Below are 12,549 nucleotides of genomic sequence, written 5' to 3' on the forward strand. Positions count from 1 at the left end.
TGAATAAACAGTTCCTATTAATGTTTTAGGAAGGTGTTAGGCACCTAAAACGTTCGCTAACTAGAGGTTATTCAGACTGTTTGAAAATTTCTTTTGATTAACTTCAAAAAAAGATTGATTTGTTGAAAAGTGATTGATTTTAGAAAATGATTTGTGTAAAACAAATTTGGACGACTTAGTAGGGATTTTAACTAAGTCTAAACAAATGAAAAAGGCAGATAAACACATAAAAAGAGAAAGGGAGAAAGTAAAAGATTTAGGTCATTGGGCCCAAAACTATCGGGATTTTGGCCCATTTGTACCTGTCCTAAACTATTTTCTTTTTTCAGGCCCATCGGCCCAAAATCTGCTCCACCTGTATTACATATAACTTTGGTTTTGAGGCCCAAAATGAATGAATGAAGGAGTAAATATATAAACAAATAAATAAAAGACGACAATATATAAATAAATAAAAAAATAAATAAAAGAAAAGAGACTTTCTAATCCCTTGGCCGCTTCAACGATGGAATTTTAACCCATTATTCCTCTCTCGACTTTTTGCATCCATTTGCTATGTAATCGGTTTTGGATTCTCTTTCGGGCTTGACTCGATAAAGTGGGCCGTGTTAGCCCATTATGAAATGCAAGGAGAAAAAGTCCATTTGGAATTCAAGGTGGGTTCATGCAAAGAAAAAAGATAATGAATTAATGTATATTCTCAAAAATTCTACACTTGCAAATAAATTATAGGATTTTTAAACAAAAGAAAATAGCAATTCACTTACTACAGTGACTCGACCATATCGATTGTGAGAAAGTAAACTCAGAGCGACTAAAATCAAACAAAACTGCAAAGTCGATGGCAGAACCAATGTTACGAATATCTAACCAACAAAACAACATAACAATCACTACGCACAAGTCCTATGGCTATGGCAGCCATCTACAGCAAACAATCCAGCATACAATGCAACAATACGACAGAATAAAATGCTACTATAGAACGACGGAAATAAACTAAAGAGGATGAAGTAATACCTGTTTCGGAGCAGCAAAACAAGACAAACGAGCTACCGTCCTTCCTCGGGAAGATTCTTTCACAACTCCGAAAGCTCCAAGCAGCCCCCAACCTTCCTCGGGAAGAAGAAAATTTTATACTCAAAACAAGATTATACTTGTTTTTTTTTTTGCTCAAAATGGCTTTTTCACATTCCGAGACCTTATCCCTTTTAGCTCAACAATGAGCTTTTTATATAGGAGATTCGGATTTCCATTTCAAACAACCAACGAAGTGGGAGAGTCAAAATCATGGGCAGTTTTGGGAATTTTAACAAAGGGTATTTTCGGAGGATAAGGTTTTTTCCCCTACTTCTTGTACTGATTTTGAATAAATTTGAATGGGTTCAATCAATAGAAATGAATAATCCGCAAGAACCAATAGAATTCGCAAAATGGGTACGAATTCGTACCATTCTCCCCAAAATTCGCGGATCTGAACGTTGGACGAGCCAACTAAGCAATCTTCTCGGCCTTTCTTCGCATAAATCCACACGGGAGGGCGCGTGACGCATGTGAGAGACGGGTTGAGACCGGGTCGAGTTGTTACTGCGGTTATTGGGTTTCTGGATTCAGAGTTGACGCGTTTTGCTGTTCGTTGTTAGGATGGTTGGTGATATTGTCGTTGCTTTTCTGATGTTGGAAGGAGAAGGTAATATGGTGCTGGGCCGGGTCGGGGTTTTAAAATTGGGCCGATTGAGGTGGTTAATTGGTGAAGTGGGCTGCCAATTGTTGTTAAATTGGGTTAATAATTGGGGTTATTTAATAACCCTAATTAAATTTAATTGGATTAGAATAATCATAATTAAATTTAATTGAATTAAAAATAAGAAAAAATTACATAAACTAGCATCCTTAAGATTATAATTACAATAAATAGCAACACTTTTTAAAAATTACAACTTATTGCAAAAGTAGCAATATATACCCACTTTATAGTAATAGAAGAATATGTATTTTTCAGTTATGTATATGTATTTATGAGTAATACATATATATTTGTATATGTATTTATATAGCAACATTTTACTTAAATACAAAATACAATTTGCTACTTTTCGTAATTATAAAACTGTTGCTATAAAAGTTATAATTAAGGCTACAGAGTTCCTATTTTTGAAATTTTCCCTAAAAATAACTCTAATTAAATTTATTTGGATTAAAATAATCCCAATTGGGAAATGTTAATTTTTAGGGATTAAAATTGAATTACAATTTAGGAGACTTATTTAAACTCTAACCAAATTGAATATCCATTGGTCAATTGCATTACAATTGGGGGCAATTTGATTTCAATTGAGGTCATATTTAATTAGTTCGCTAAATTGAATCGCAATTTGACACAAATTAAGTAACAAATTAACCTCGAGTTTCTTGAATTGATAAAAATCAAACAAATATTCCTCCAAATGAATATTTTGAGAACAGATCATATTTAAAATCAAGACTTTATCCATTTGAATTAATTTTCAAGTTTAGTTAATAAAAGTCTAGCTTTAATAAAAAAATGTTCATTTAAATAACAAAATATATACACTCTTGTATAAAAAAAAATATGAAAACGTATAATCGTTAATTAAATGATAAAATTAACTCAAATAAATATTTTGAATTATATTTATTTGAACAAAATAATTGTTGTGATTTTATCTTAAAATTGAAGAAACTCGGAGTTAAATTCAATTACGGAGGGCAAAAATTAGGTGTCAACAACTCTACCTAAGCACTCTACTGCAAAGAGAAGGACATCACACTTATAAGATGAGTAATTCTATTATAAAGCAAGACTTGACTCGAGAACAATTTAACTTGAAGCACATACAGATTTAGAACTTGAGCAATGAAGTTTTCGCCGCTTCCTTGATTCACCAATTTGCAAAAACTAGTTGAATGAGAGACATCCTTATCTATCTATAGCAGTGAATAAAACAGGGTTGAATTTTGATTGAACCAGGTGTCACAACGAGTACACTACACTCCTGCACAGTTAGTTACACTAGTGGACAAAACTGTGCAGAGCATGATGATTCCATTAAAAAAGGGCATTTTTAAATTTAAAGAAAACATTGAAGGACAGTTATGATTCAATAAGTGAAAGGAGGACATGTTTGAATCATTTTCCATGCGTTAAAGGCATTTTATCCTTTTCCTTTTAAAAAAAAAAAATATTTGCTATGATATTTTAATAAGGTATTCTTTAGTTCATTATAAAATGAAAATTTTGTATCAAACTTATGGTATAAATCATATTTCATTTTTTTTTTTAAAAAAGTGAAATTTGTTTCCTAAAAACTATGGTCAAACACATGTTAAAACTTCATCCAAAATTGACGTGCCAAAATATTTTGAAAATCTGTGGCGAAATGATAACATAATACCAACCAACACTATCTATTCTAAGTCGCTGGTCAAAAACTAAATTGGCAAAGAAGAAACTTATTGCGTTTGCTGGATTGGTATGAGACTTCCCTGTTTTTCCCTCTATAAAAGAAGACTAGAGCACAAAAAATTCCCTCAATTAGTTGAGAGATGGTAGGTGTTAAGTTGCTTGGTTCATGGTATAGCCTTTTTACTAAAAGAGTTGAGTGGGCTCTCAAGATTAAGGGAGTGAAATATGAATTTATAGAAGAAGATCTACAAAATAAGAGCCGTCTACTTATTCAATCCAATCCTATTCACAAGAAAGTCCCAGTGCTCATTCATAACGGCAAGCATATTTGTGAGTCGATGGTCATTGTTGAATACATTGATGAGACATTTGAAGGCCTTTCCATCTTGCCTGAAGATCCTTATGATCGGGCTATTGCTCGCTTCTGGGCTAAGTTCCTTGACGATAAGGTACATTCTTTTTCATATGCTATATATTCTAATTAATTGGAAATTTATTCTACAAGGTCTTATGCTTTTTAGTACTAATTATTTATCCGGTCAGAGATCTATTTATCAGTAATAATATTGAGAATCTAATAAATTGGACTAGGACGAACTTAAATGAAGTAGTATAGTCAACAATAACTTAGATGAGATTCATAGATGTACTTATTGTTGAATATTAACTAATACACCTATTAAGGAGTAATCAATAAAAATGGACATTTATTTTTAATGTAGTAGACAAGTAAATGTTGACGGAGGGAGTATTTACTGTTGTTGTATATTTGTATCTTTAAAATTAAGTAAAAAAAAAATTTTGTTGAAATTTAGTTTTTGATTGTTGTGTAGTGGCCAGCAATGATAAAAAGTATCTTTTTCAAAGGAGAGGAGCAAGAAAAAGCTAAAGAGGAAGTTTATGAGATGTTGAAAGTTCTTGATAATGAGTTTAAGGACAAGAAATTCTTCGTTGGTGACAATTTTGGATTTGCTGATATTGTTGCAAATGCTGTGGCACTTTGGCTGGGAGTTTTTGAAGAAGCTTTTGGAGTTGTTTTAGTAACAAGTGAAAAGTTTCCAAATTTTTGTGCTTGGAGAGATGAATATTACACACAAAATAAGAAATATTTACCTTCAAGAGATGAATTGATTTCCCATTACCAAACTTACATTGAAGCTGTTGCTGCTTCAAAATGAACAATTCTAGTGAATATCAAGATTGTTCGGGATGTGTTTTTTGAATTTATAATTGAAATTGATCTTGGATTGAGCTAGCAGTATGTAAGCAAAAAATTATTAAAAATATATGTGTTATAAATGTATTTACATTACAGTAAATGTCAAGATTTAGTTTATCTCACCTCTATATGAGATGATAATTCTAGCATTTTAATATAGATAGTGTAATAAATTAATCTTTAGATTATTTAATACACCAGACTAAGCATAAACAAAGCTAATTTAATATTTTATCCAAAATTATTTTTCATATTTGATGTACCAAATAACCCCTAAGTGTCTAATGTCTTTTGGTTATTTGGTTGGTTGGTGAGTGATTGTACAACAATCAATAAAATACTCCTTATTTTATGTCATCGTAGTGGGGAAGAGAAAGAAATGAGTTGTGATTCACAGTGTGAAAACATGTTTATATTGGCCTTTTATATCTGTGGGGAATATAATATTTTTCTCATCAATTGGTGATATGAGGCATGAGCTCATATGTCATCTAATTGTTCTCACTACCGATTTGATTTGGTCAAAAGTAAAAAAGTATGGCTACTTTGGACACATGCATTGCCACATTTCACATCCCCTCCTATAAAAACAATGTTGGAATTAAAATAATAAGGTATAATGGAAACCAACTATATGTACATCGAGGGGTATAATGAATTATATTATATATATATTTTTAGATATTTTAAGTTATTAACTATTATAATTTATAATATTTTTTATATAATTTTCATATAATATACGTTACTTTTACTGTCCAAATTTTTGTGTCGTTGATATCAATTATGTTTTTTAAAATAATTTAAATTTTTGATTATTGTGAATTTAATACTTTTTCTTCTATTCCAATTCAAGTGACACTCATATAATTTTGAGAGTCAACCAAATATTTTATATCTTTTAAATTAAGTTGTTAATTATTGTAATTATAGTATTTTTATGTATTTTTTAAAAATATATAATAGATTAAAAATAAAAAAGACAGACAAATTAAAATAGAGAAGAAAATGGAGGCAGGAGAAATGATCAACGAAATTGTGTCAAAGCAGTCAACAAGCCTAGTATATGTTACTTTTTTGTCTTACTTTATGTGACACAAATAAAATTTAGATAATCAATCATATTTTTTTTTTTAGATATTTTAAATTGTTAACTATAGTAATTTATAATACTTTTTATGTAATTTTCAAATAATATATGTTACTCTTCTTGTCCACACTTTTATGACAATGATAGTCAATTATATATTTTAAATAATTTATGTTTTCAATTATTGAGATTTATAATATTTTTTCTTCTAGGCCAATTCCAGTGACACTAATATAATTTTAAGAGTCCGCCAAATATTTTATATCTTTTAAATGTTTTAGTCGTTAATAATTGTGACTTATAGTATTTTTTATGTTTTTTTTAAATAAAAAATATGACAAATAAATTAAAATGGAGGAAAAATAAAATGGAGGCAAGGGAAAGGAGTCCCTTTGCGCTTTATATATTTACTAATATACGTAATCGTGCGATACACGAATAATAATAAAATTAGTTCTAATTATTTTATATTGAAATGTTTCGTTTGAGCATATTAAATCATATTATCTTTTAAAAAAATTTAACTATCATATTATTTCTCGATGAAATTAAAAAAAAAAACTATCTCTACCCCTGCTTCATCTCCACACCCCTCCTCCTCCATTATTTTTTTTAAAAATGAAATAAAAACTCCCCCCTCCCTCACACGCATCCACCTCGATGCACCCCTCACCTAATCCCACACCTCTAATAAATCTGTTTTAAAAATAATAATCATATACTTATAAAAATAAATTTATGTTTCATATTCTTTTTACTATTCACAATTTAAAAAAATTAGATTATTCTTATCTCCCTTCCTTCACCCCCACCCTTACCCTGTAACACCCCGAGAGTATACCCTGGGCGTCACATGGTACTTACAATCCCGATGGACCACAAGCTAACCCATGAGCTGGTACCTACTGTGAGTATTGAATAATATAATGATAATGCGGAAGAAGAACTGATATGCCATAAGGTTTTAAGTAATGAAAACTGGTAAAATCAGTAAATACCAAGCTGATAAAATAATCTGACAATATAACCTGAAGTCTGAATACTGAATAACTAACTGTAGTGTCTGAAAAGCCTCTAGACTGACTGAATATGAGTTGATGGGACAGGCCCCAACTAAATCCAACTGACTACTAAACTGAAAGCATGAAATAAAAATAATTTGTCCTCGAAATATGAGGACTCACCACTGCTACTGCTGAGAGCCTGAGGAGTCTATGCGGGATCCTAGAACTGGATGTCCGAACCTATGATATAATACATCATAGCGCAAAAGAAAGCGGTATGCGATCAGTACTTTGAATGTACCGGTATGCTAAATGAGGTAGGCTAATATGCATGGTTTCATTAACATGGATAAATAATTATTTAAATATGTATGCATAAAATAAGGTACTCAATAAAGTCTATAAAATCTGTGGATACTAAGAATACATGGAGTCTGTAATTACTGAGGATGCATAAAATCTGTAAATACTGAAAATACGTAAAATCAGTAGTTACCAGGAATGCATGACCAAGCATATAACATGAACTGAATAAAAATATGTAAAACTGAAATACTGAAATAACTGATATATGTATGCTTTGGTCAAACAACATTGAGACTGAGCGTTTGAACTGATTACTGGACTGAAACTGTAACTGAGACTATAAGAGGTATCATCTAACTAACAAGCCTCAATCTGAGTTAATTGGGATCTAACTTGTAACCCCAGTTGGAAGGGTGTTAGTACTGTGCCACGGGTACTAACGCTTGCAGTGTGGATCCACTATACTGATGTACTGTCCCGAAGGACTAAGGGTATCAACCCTAAATTGATGGGTGACCCCTGTGAGATAGTCAAGCCTAAACTGACGGATGACTTCTCATATCCTACCCTGACTATGTAGTTCTGGAGTACAGGGACTTCTACTAATGACTCTGCCTATCTGACGGGGAAGCCGTCATCCCTGCACTCGCTCGGTGCTAAATCCTACTCCTAACTGAATGACACTGGATTACTAAATTGTCCTGTATTTAACTGACTGATCTAGTAATTCTCATAATATACCCCAAAATTATTCTGAAAGTACTAAAACGAGACTAAGTAAACAGCTATGGTTTTCGGGTATTCAAAACCCCCATGACTCAAAAGCAACAATAGTAAAATGGTACAAATCTTGAAAGACATAATCATGAGAACATTTAATAAAAGCCACGCTTGTAAGCATTTCATCAAACACTTGATGTCTATAGTTTAAGCAAATCATGGGAATAGTATAAAGATTGAAGTAATAGCACGATTCTAACATCAATGACACTTAATCATGATTTATTTGAAGAATGACAACATTAAAATATATAGGACTTGATAACAATAATAAATTCGTTGAAGCATGGTATAAAATCAAGATTCATGGTTAAAACCATAAGTTAAAATCATCATAACTTGAAAAAATTATAACTTTGTAATTAAAAACGGATACGTAGACCCCTTGGGTGAAAGGAACCCATGAATGAACACTTAACATACCTGGATTGACAAATTCGTGAGGATTGATGGAGGGTTCTTGAGATTTTTCCTTGAATTTTGAAGTCTAGATTTTCTTGTTCTTGAAGAAAATGGATTCCTTTAAGAGTAGTTTGTGAATAATAGGCATATAATGCCCTATTAGGCTTTAATTTCGTATTTAGGACGAATTTAGGGCTTAGAAAAATGATCAAACGGCCCCTTGGAAATTTAAATTGCGGACTAAAAATCCTAATTTTTGGCCTTGGTGTGACGCGGTACAATCGCGTCGAGCCATTGGAAATTGACGAGTACCATTTTGGCCTTCGGCGCGATGCGGAGGAATCGCGGCCTCCTACTGGTTGAGAGCTGGAAGTTCACCGCGATGCGGCCTTATCGCGTTAGCTCACTGGTTTCGGACAATTGCCATTTAACATGTCTCCGCGATGCGTTGGTGTACCAAATGGTACACTATTTTACAAAAATGGCTCTAACTCTTCGTCCAAGTATCAAATTTGGGCGAACTTTATATCGGTGGAAAGTTGACTGAATTTTCTACAAAATGGTAAGCTCTAAACTGAAAAATAATGAGTATTTCAAAATTTTTATATATGAATACTCATGCAGTGAGATTTAAATTATGCTATTGAAATACAGGGTATTATAATATCTCTCCCTTAGGAACATTTGACCTCGAATGAGACTAGCTAGACTGGAAGAGCTAAGGAACTGAGAGTACATACTAAATATACGTGATGAAAATATGGTCTAATGACTGGGTCTAAGACGTGATTATTACTGAATTGGGTCTGTAAATGCATGACTGACATGAACATGATATATAACTGAAACTTAGTGTGATAAACAGAAATCTTAAGAATATTAATACGTTGAACTGAATTTAAGTTTTCGGAGAAATGATGAGGGTACTTGTTCTGTATATCTGCTTCTGCTTCCCAAATGGCCTCCTCCACAGACCGATTTCGCCAAAGAACTTTGACTAGTGGAACTTCTTTGTTCCTTAGTCTGCGAACTTGATGGTAAAGAATTTCAATTGGAACTTCCTCATAGGAGAGATTGTTCTGAACATCTACACTTTCTAAGGGAACAACTACAGCTGGGTCACCAATACTCTTCTTTACCAACTAGACATGGAACACAGGGTATACTGAAGCTAGATCTGAAGGCAGCTCAAGATCGTAAGCTACCTTTCTGAAATGATTGAGAATTCTGTAAGGACCGACATATCGAGGAATGAGTTTTCCTTTCTTGCCGAACCTCTTCACTCCCTTCATGGGAGAGATTTTCAAGTACACAAAATTACCGACCTCAAACTCGAGATCTTTTCTCCTCACATCTGCATATGATTTCTGTCGGCTCTGGGTTGCCCTAAGCCTTTCTCTGATCAACTGAACTTTCTCTAAAATATCAAACACCAATTCAGGCCCTATTACTGCGGCCTTACCCACTTCAAACCAACCAATTGGAGACCTACATCTCCTACCATAAAGAGCCTCAAATGGAGCCATCTGTATACTGGAATAATAGCTGTTATTGTACACGAATTCAATCAAAGGCAAGTGGTCATCCCAACTGTCTTTAAAATCAACAACGTAGGCTCTCAACATGTCTTTTAGAGTCTGAATGGTCCTTTATACTTGACCATCTGTCTGAGGGTGGAAGGCTGTACTGAGGTGAACCTGGGTACCAAGACCCTTTTGGAATACTTTCTGGAAGTGAGAGGTAAACTGGTACCTTCATCTAAGATAATGGATACTGGGACTTTATATAACCTGACCAACTCCCTAATATAGAGTATGACATAGTCCTCAGCTAAATAAGAGGTATGGACTGGTAAAAAATGAGCGAATTTAGTCATCGTGTATAAGATAATCCAAATCGAATCATGTTGATGACGAGTACGAGGCAAACCCATCACAAAGTCCATGTTCACTTTTTTCCATTTCCACGTTAGAATACTGAAATCTTGCATGGACCCACTAGGCTTATGGGGCTCAATCTTAACCTGCTGACACGTAGAACACTTAGATACAAACTCTGCAATATGCCTCTTCATCCCACTCTACCAATAGATCTCCCAAAAATCACGGTACATGTTAGTGTACCCTGTATGAATAGAGTAGCATGCACCATACGCTTCTGTAAGAATTCGTTGCCTCAAGACATCTACACTAGGCACACATAGCGGACCCTAACAACGCAGCACACTATCTCCCCCTTAGGAGAAAACTTTTACCTTCCGATCTCTTATGACTCTTTTAGCTTTACTAAATTGGGATCGTTATCCTACTTTTCCTTCACCTAAAAAACTAGAGATGATTCGACACTACTCTGCACCCACACACTACCCTCTGCTGAATCGACTAAGCGGATACCTATTCGAGCAAGCTGATGAACTTCCTGAACTAACTTCTTTTTATCATTCTTAACATAAGCAACACTACCCATTGATAATCTACTGAGAGCTCTAATCACCTGATCTGACGTAATCTTTCAATAGCTCTAATCACCTGATCTGACGTAAATTGAAATCTTTCTGAGAGAACACATACTGCACGATTTTATGATCTATGAACACATCAACATGTACCCCATACAAGTAATGTCTCCAAATCTTTAAGGCAAAACTACAGCTGCTAGCTCAAGATCATGGGTAGGATAATTCTTCTCATGGGGCTTAAGCAGTCTAGAGGCATAGGCTATAACCTTACCTCTCTATATGAGGACACAAACCAAACCTACTATGGATGCATCACAGTACACAACAAACCCATCTAAATCATCTGGCAAGGTCAGGACTGAGTCTGAGGTGAGTCGTGTCTTCAACTCTTGAAAACTCTTCTCGCAGGAATCTGACCACTGAAACTTAAATTTCTTTTGGGTCAATCTGGACATGGGGGATGGAATAGATGAAAACCCTTCAACAAATAACGGTAATAACTAGCCAAACACAAAAACTCCTGATGTCTAAGGAAGATATAGGTTTGGGCCAGTTTCTCACTGCTTCGATCTTTTGAGGATTAACTCTAATGCCATCATCGGAAATAATATGGACAAGGAAAGCTACTGATCTTAGCCAGAATTCACACTTATTGAATTTAACAAATAATTGATGAGCTCTAAGAGTCTGCAATACTATTCTGAGATGGTTTGCATGATCGTTTTCACTACAGAAATAGACAAGAATGTCGTTGATGAAGACTATAACTAACATGTCCAAGTACTGCTTGAAAACACGATTCATTAAGTCCATGAAAGTTGCTGGGCATTTGTAATACCGAAAGGCATGACTAGAAATTCGAAGTGGCCATACCATGTTTAAAAAGCTGTTTTTGGAATGTCACATTCTCTGACTCTGAGTTGATGATAGCCGAATCTGAGGTCTATCTTAGAAAAGTAACCGGGGCCCTAAAGTTGGTCAAACAAGTCATCGATTCTAGGAAGTGGATATTTATTCTTGATGGTAACTTTGTTCAGCTGGCGGTAGTCAATACATATTCTGAGAGAACCGTTTTTATTACGCACGAATAAAACTGGTGCACCCCACGGAGAGACGTTGGGTCTGATGAATCCCTTATCTAGGAGATCCTTTAATTGTTCTTTTAATTTTTTGAGTTTGGCTGGAGCCATTTTGTATGGAGGAATAGAGATAGGTTGAGTGTCTGAGAGAAGGTCTATTTCAAAGTCAATTTTCCTTTTGGGAGGAACTCTAGGAAGATCTTCAGGGAACACATTTAGAAATTTCCTGATTACTGAAAGTGAATCAAGAGTTAGAGTCTCTAAATTAGAGTCTTTGACTCGAATAAGATGGTAAATACACCCCTTGGATAACATCCTTTTCGCCCTAAGGTACGAAACATGCTGACCCCTAAGAGATGTGGTATTACCCCTCCATTCAAGGACTGGTTCATTTAAAAACTAAAAATGGACTATTCTATGTCTACAATCGACTGAGGTATAGCATGAGTGGAGCCAATCCATGTCGAGAATGACGTTAAAATCCGTCATCTCTAACTCTACGAGATCAACTGAAGTACCTTTCCGAGATATTATGACCAGAAAGTTCCTGTATACCTGCCTGGCTACAATGGAAACACCTACTGGGGTAGACACTGAAAAGAGCTCTGCTAGAGTTTTGGAACTGACTCTAAAATTGATGGCTATATAAGGAGTTACAAAAGAAATAGAAGCTCCAGGGTCTAGTAAAGTATACACATGTAAATGAAAGACCTGCAATGTACCAGTAACTATGTTAGGAGAATTTTCCTGATCTTGGCGGGATTGAAGAGCATACAGTCTATTT

The 12,549-nt window shown here is 34.2% G+C and overlaps 1 protein-coding gene and 1 long non-coding RNA gene across 2 annotated transcripts; one reads left to right on the forward strand and one right to left on the reverse strand.

The window, feature by feature from the left end:
• Positions 1–391: 391 nt before the first annotated feature.
• Positions 392–1,665, reverse strand: LOC124887006. Its single transcript, XR_007044428.1, has 2 exons — positions 1,021–1,665; positions 392–830 (listed from the first exon to the last, which is right to left on the reverse strand). It is a non-coding gene; the product is annotated as an uncharacterized LOC124887006 (long non-coding RNA).
• A 1,632-nt stretch (positions 1,666–3,297) lies between these two features.
• LOC107842163 (probable glutathione S-transferase) lies at positions 3,298–4,926 on the forward strand. The gene is made up of 2 exons (XM_016685920.2): positions 3,298–3,876; positions 4,261–4,926. The coding sequence occupies exons 1-2, from the start codon at positions 3,568–3,570 to the stop codon at positions 4,603–4,605; spliced, it is 654 nt and encodes a 217-aa protein (XP_016541406.2). The 5' UTR covers positions 3,298–3,567; the 3' UTR covers positions 4,606–4,926.
• Positions 4,927–12,549: the final 7,623 nt, after the last annotated feature.

Source organism: Capsicum annuum, chromosome 9, assembly GCF_002878395.1.
Source record: "Capsicum annuum cultivar UCD-10X-F1 chromosome 9, UCD10Xv1.1, whole genome shotgun sequence".
NCBI lineage: Eukaryota > Viridiplantae > Streptophyta > Magnoliopsida > Solanales > Solanaceae > Capsicum > Capsicum annuum.

What these genes read in the sequence shown, in the direction of transcription:
- LOC107842163 (XM_016685920.2), top strand. Translation starts at nt 3,568, where the DNA reads ATGGTAGGTGTTAAGTTGCTTGGTTCATGGTATAGCCTTTTTACTAAA. An exon ending in CTAAGTTCCTTGACGATAAG is followed by an intron (nt 3,877 to 4,260) that starts GTACATTCTTTT and finishes ATTGTTGTGTAG; the next exon opens with TGGCCAGCAATGATAAAAAG.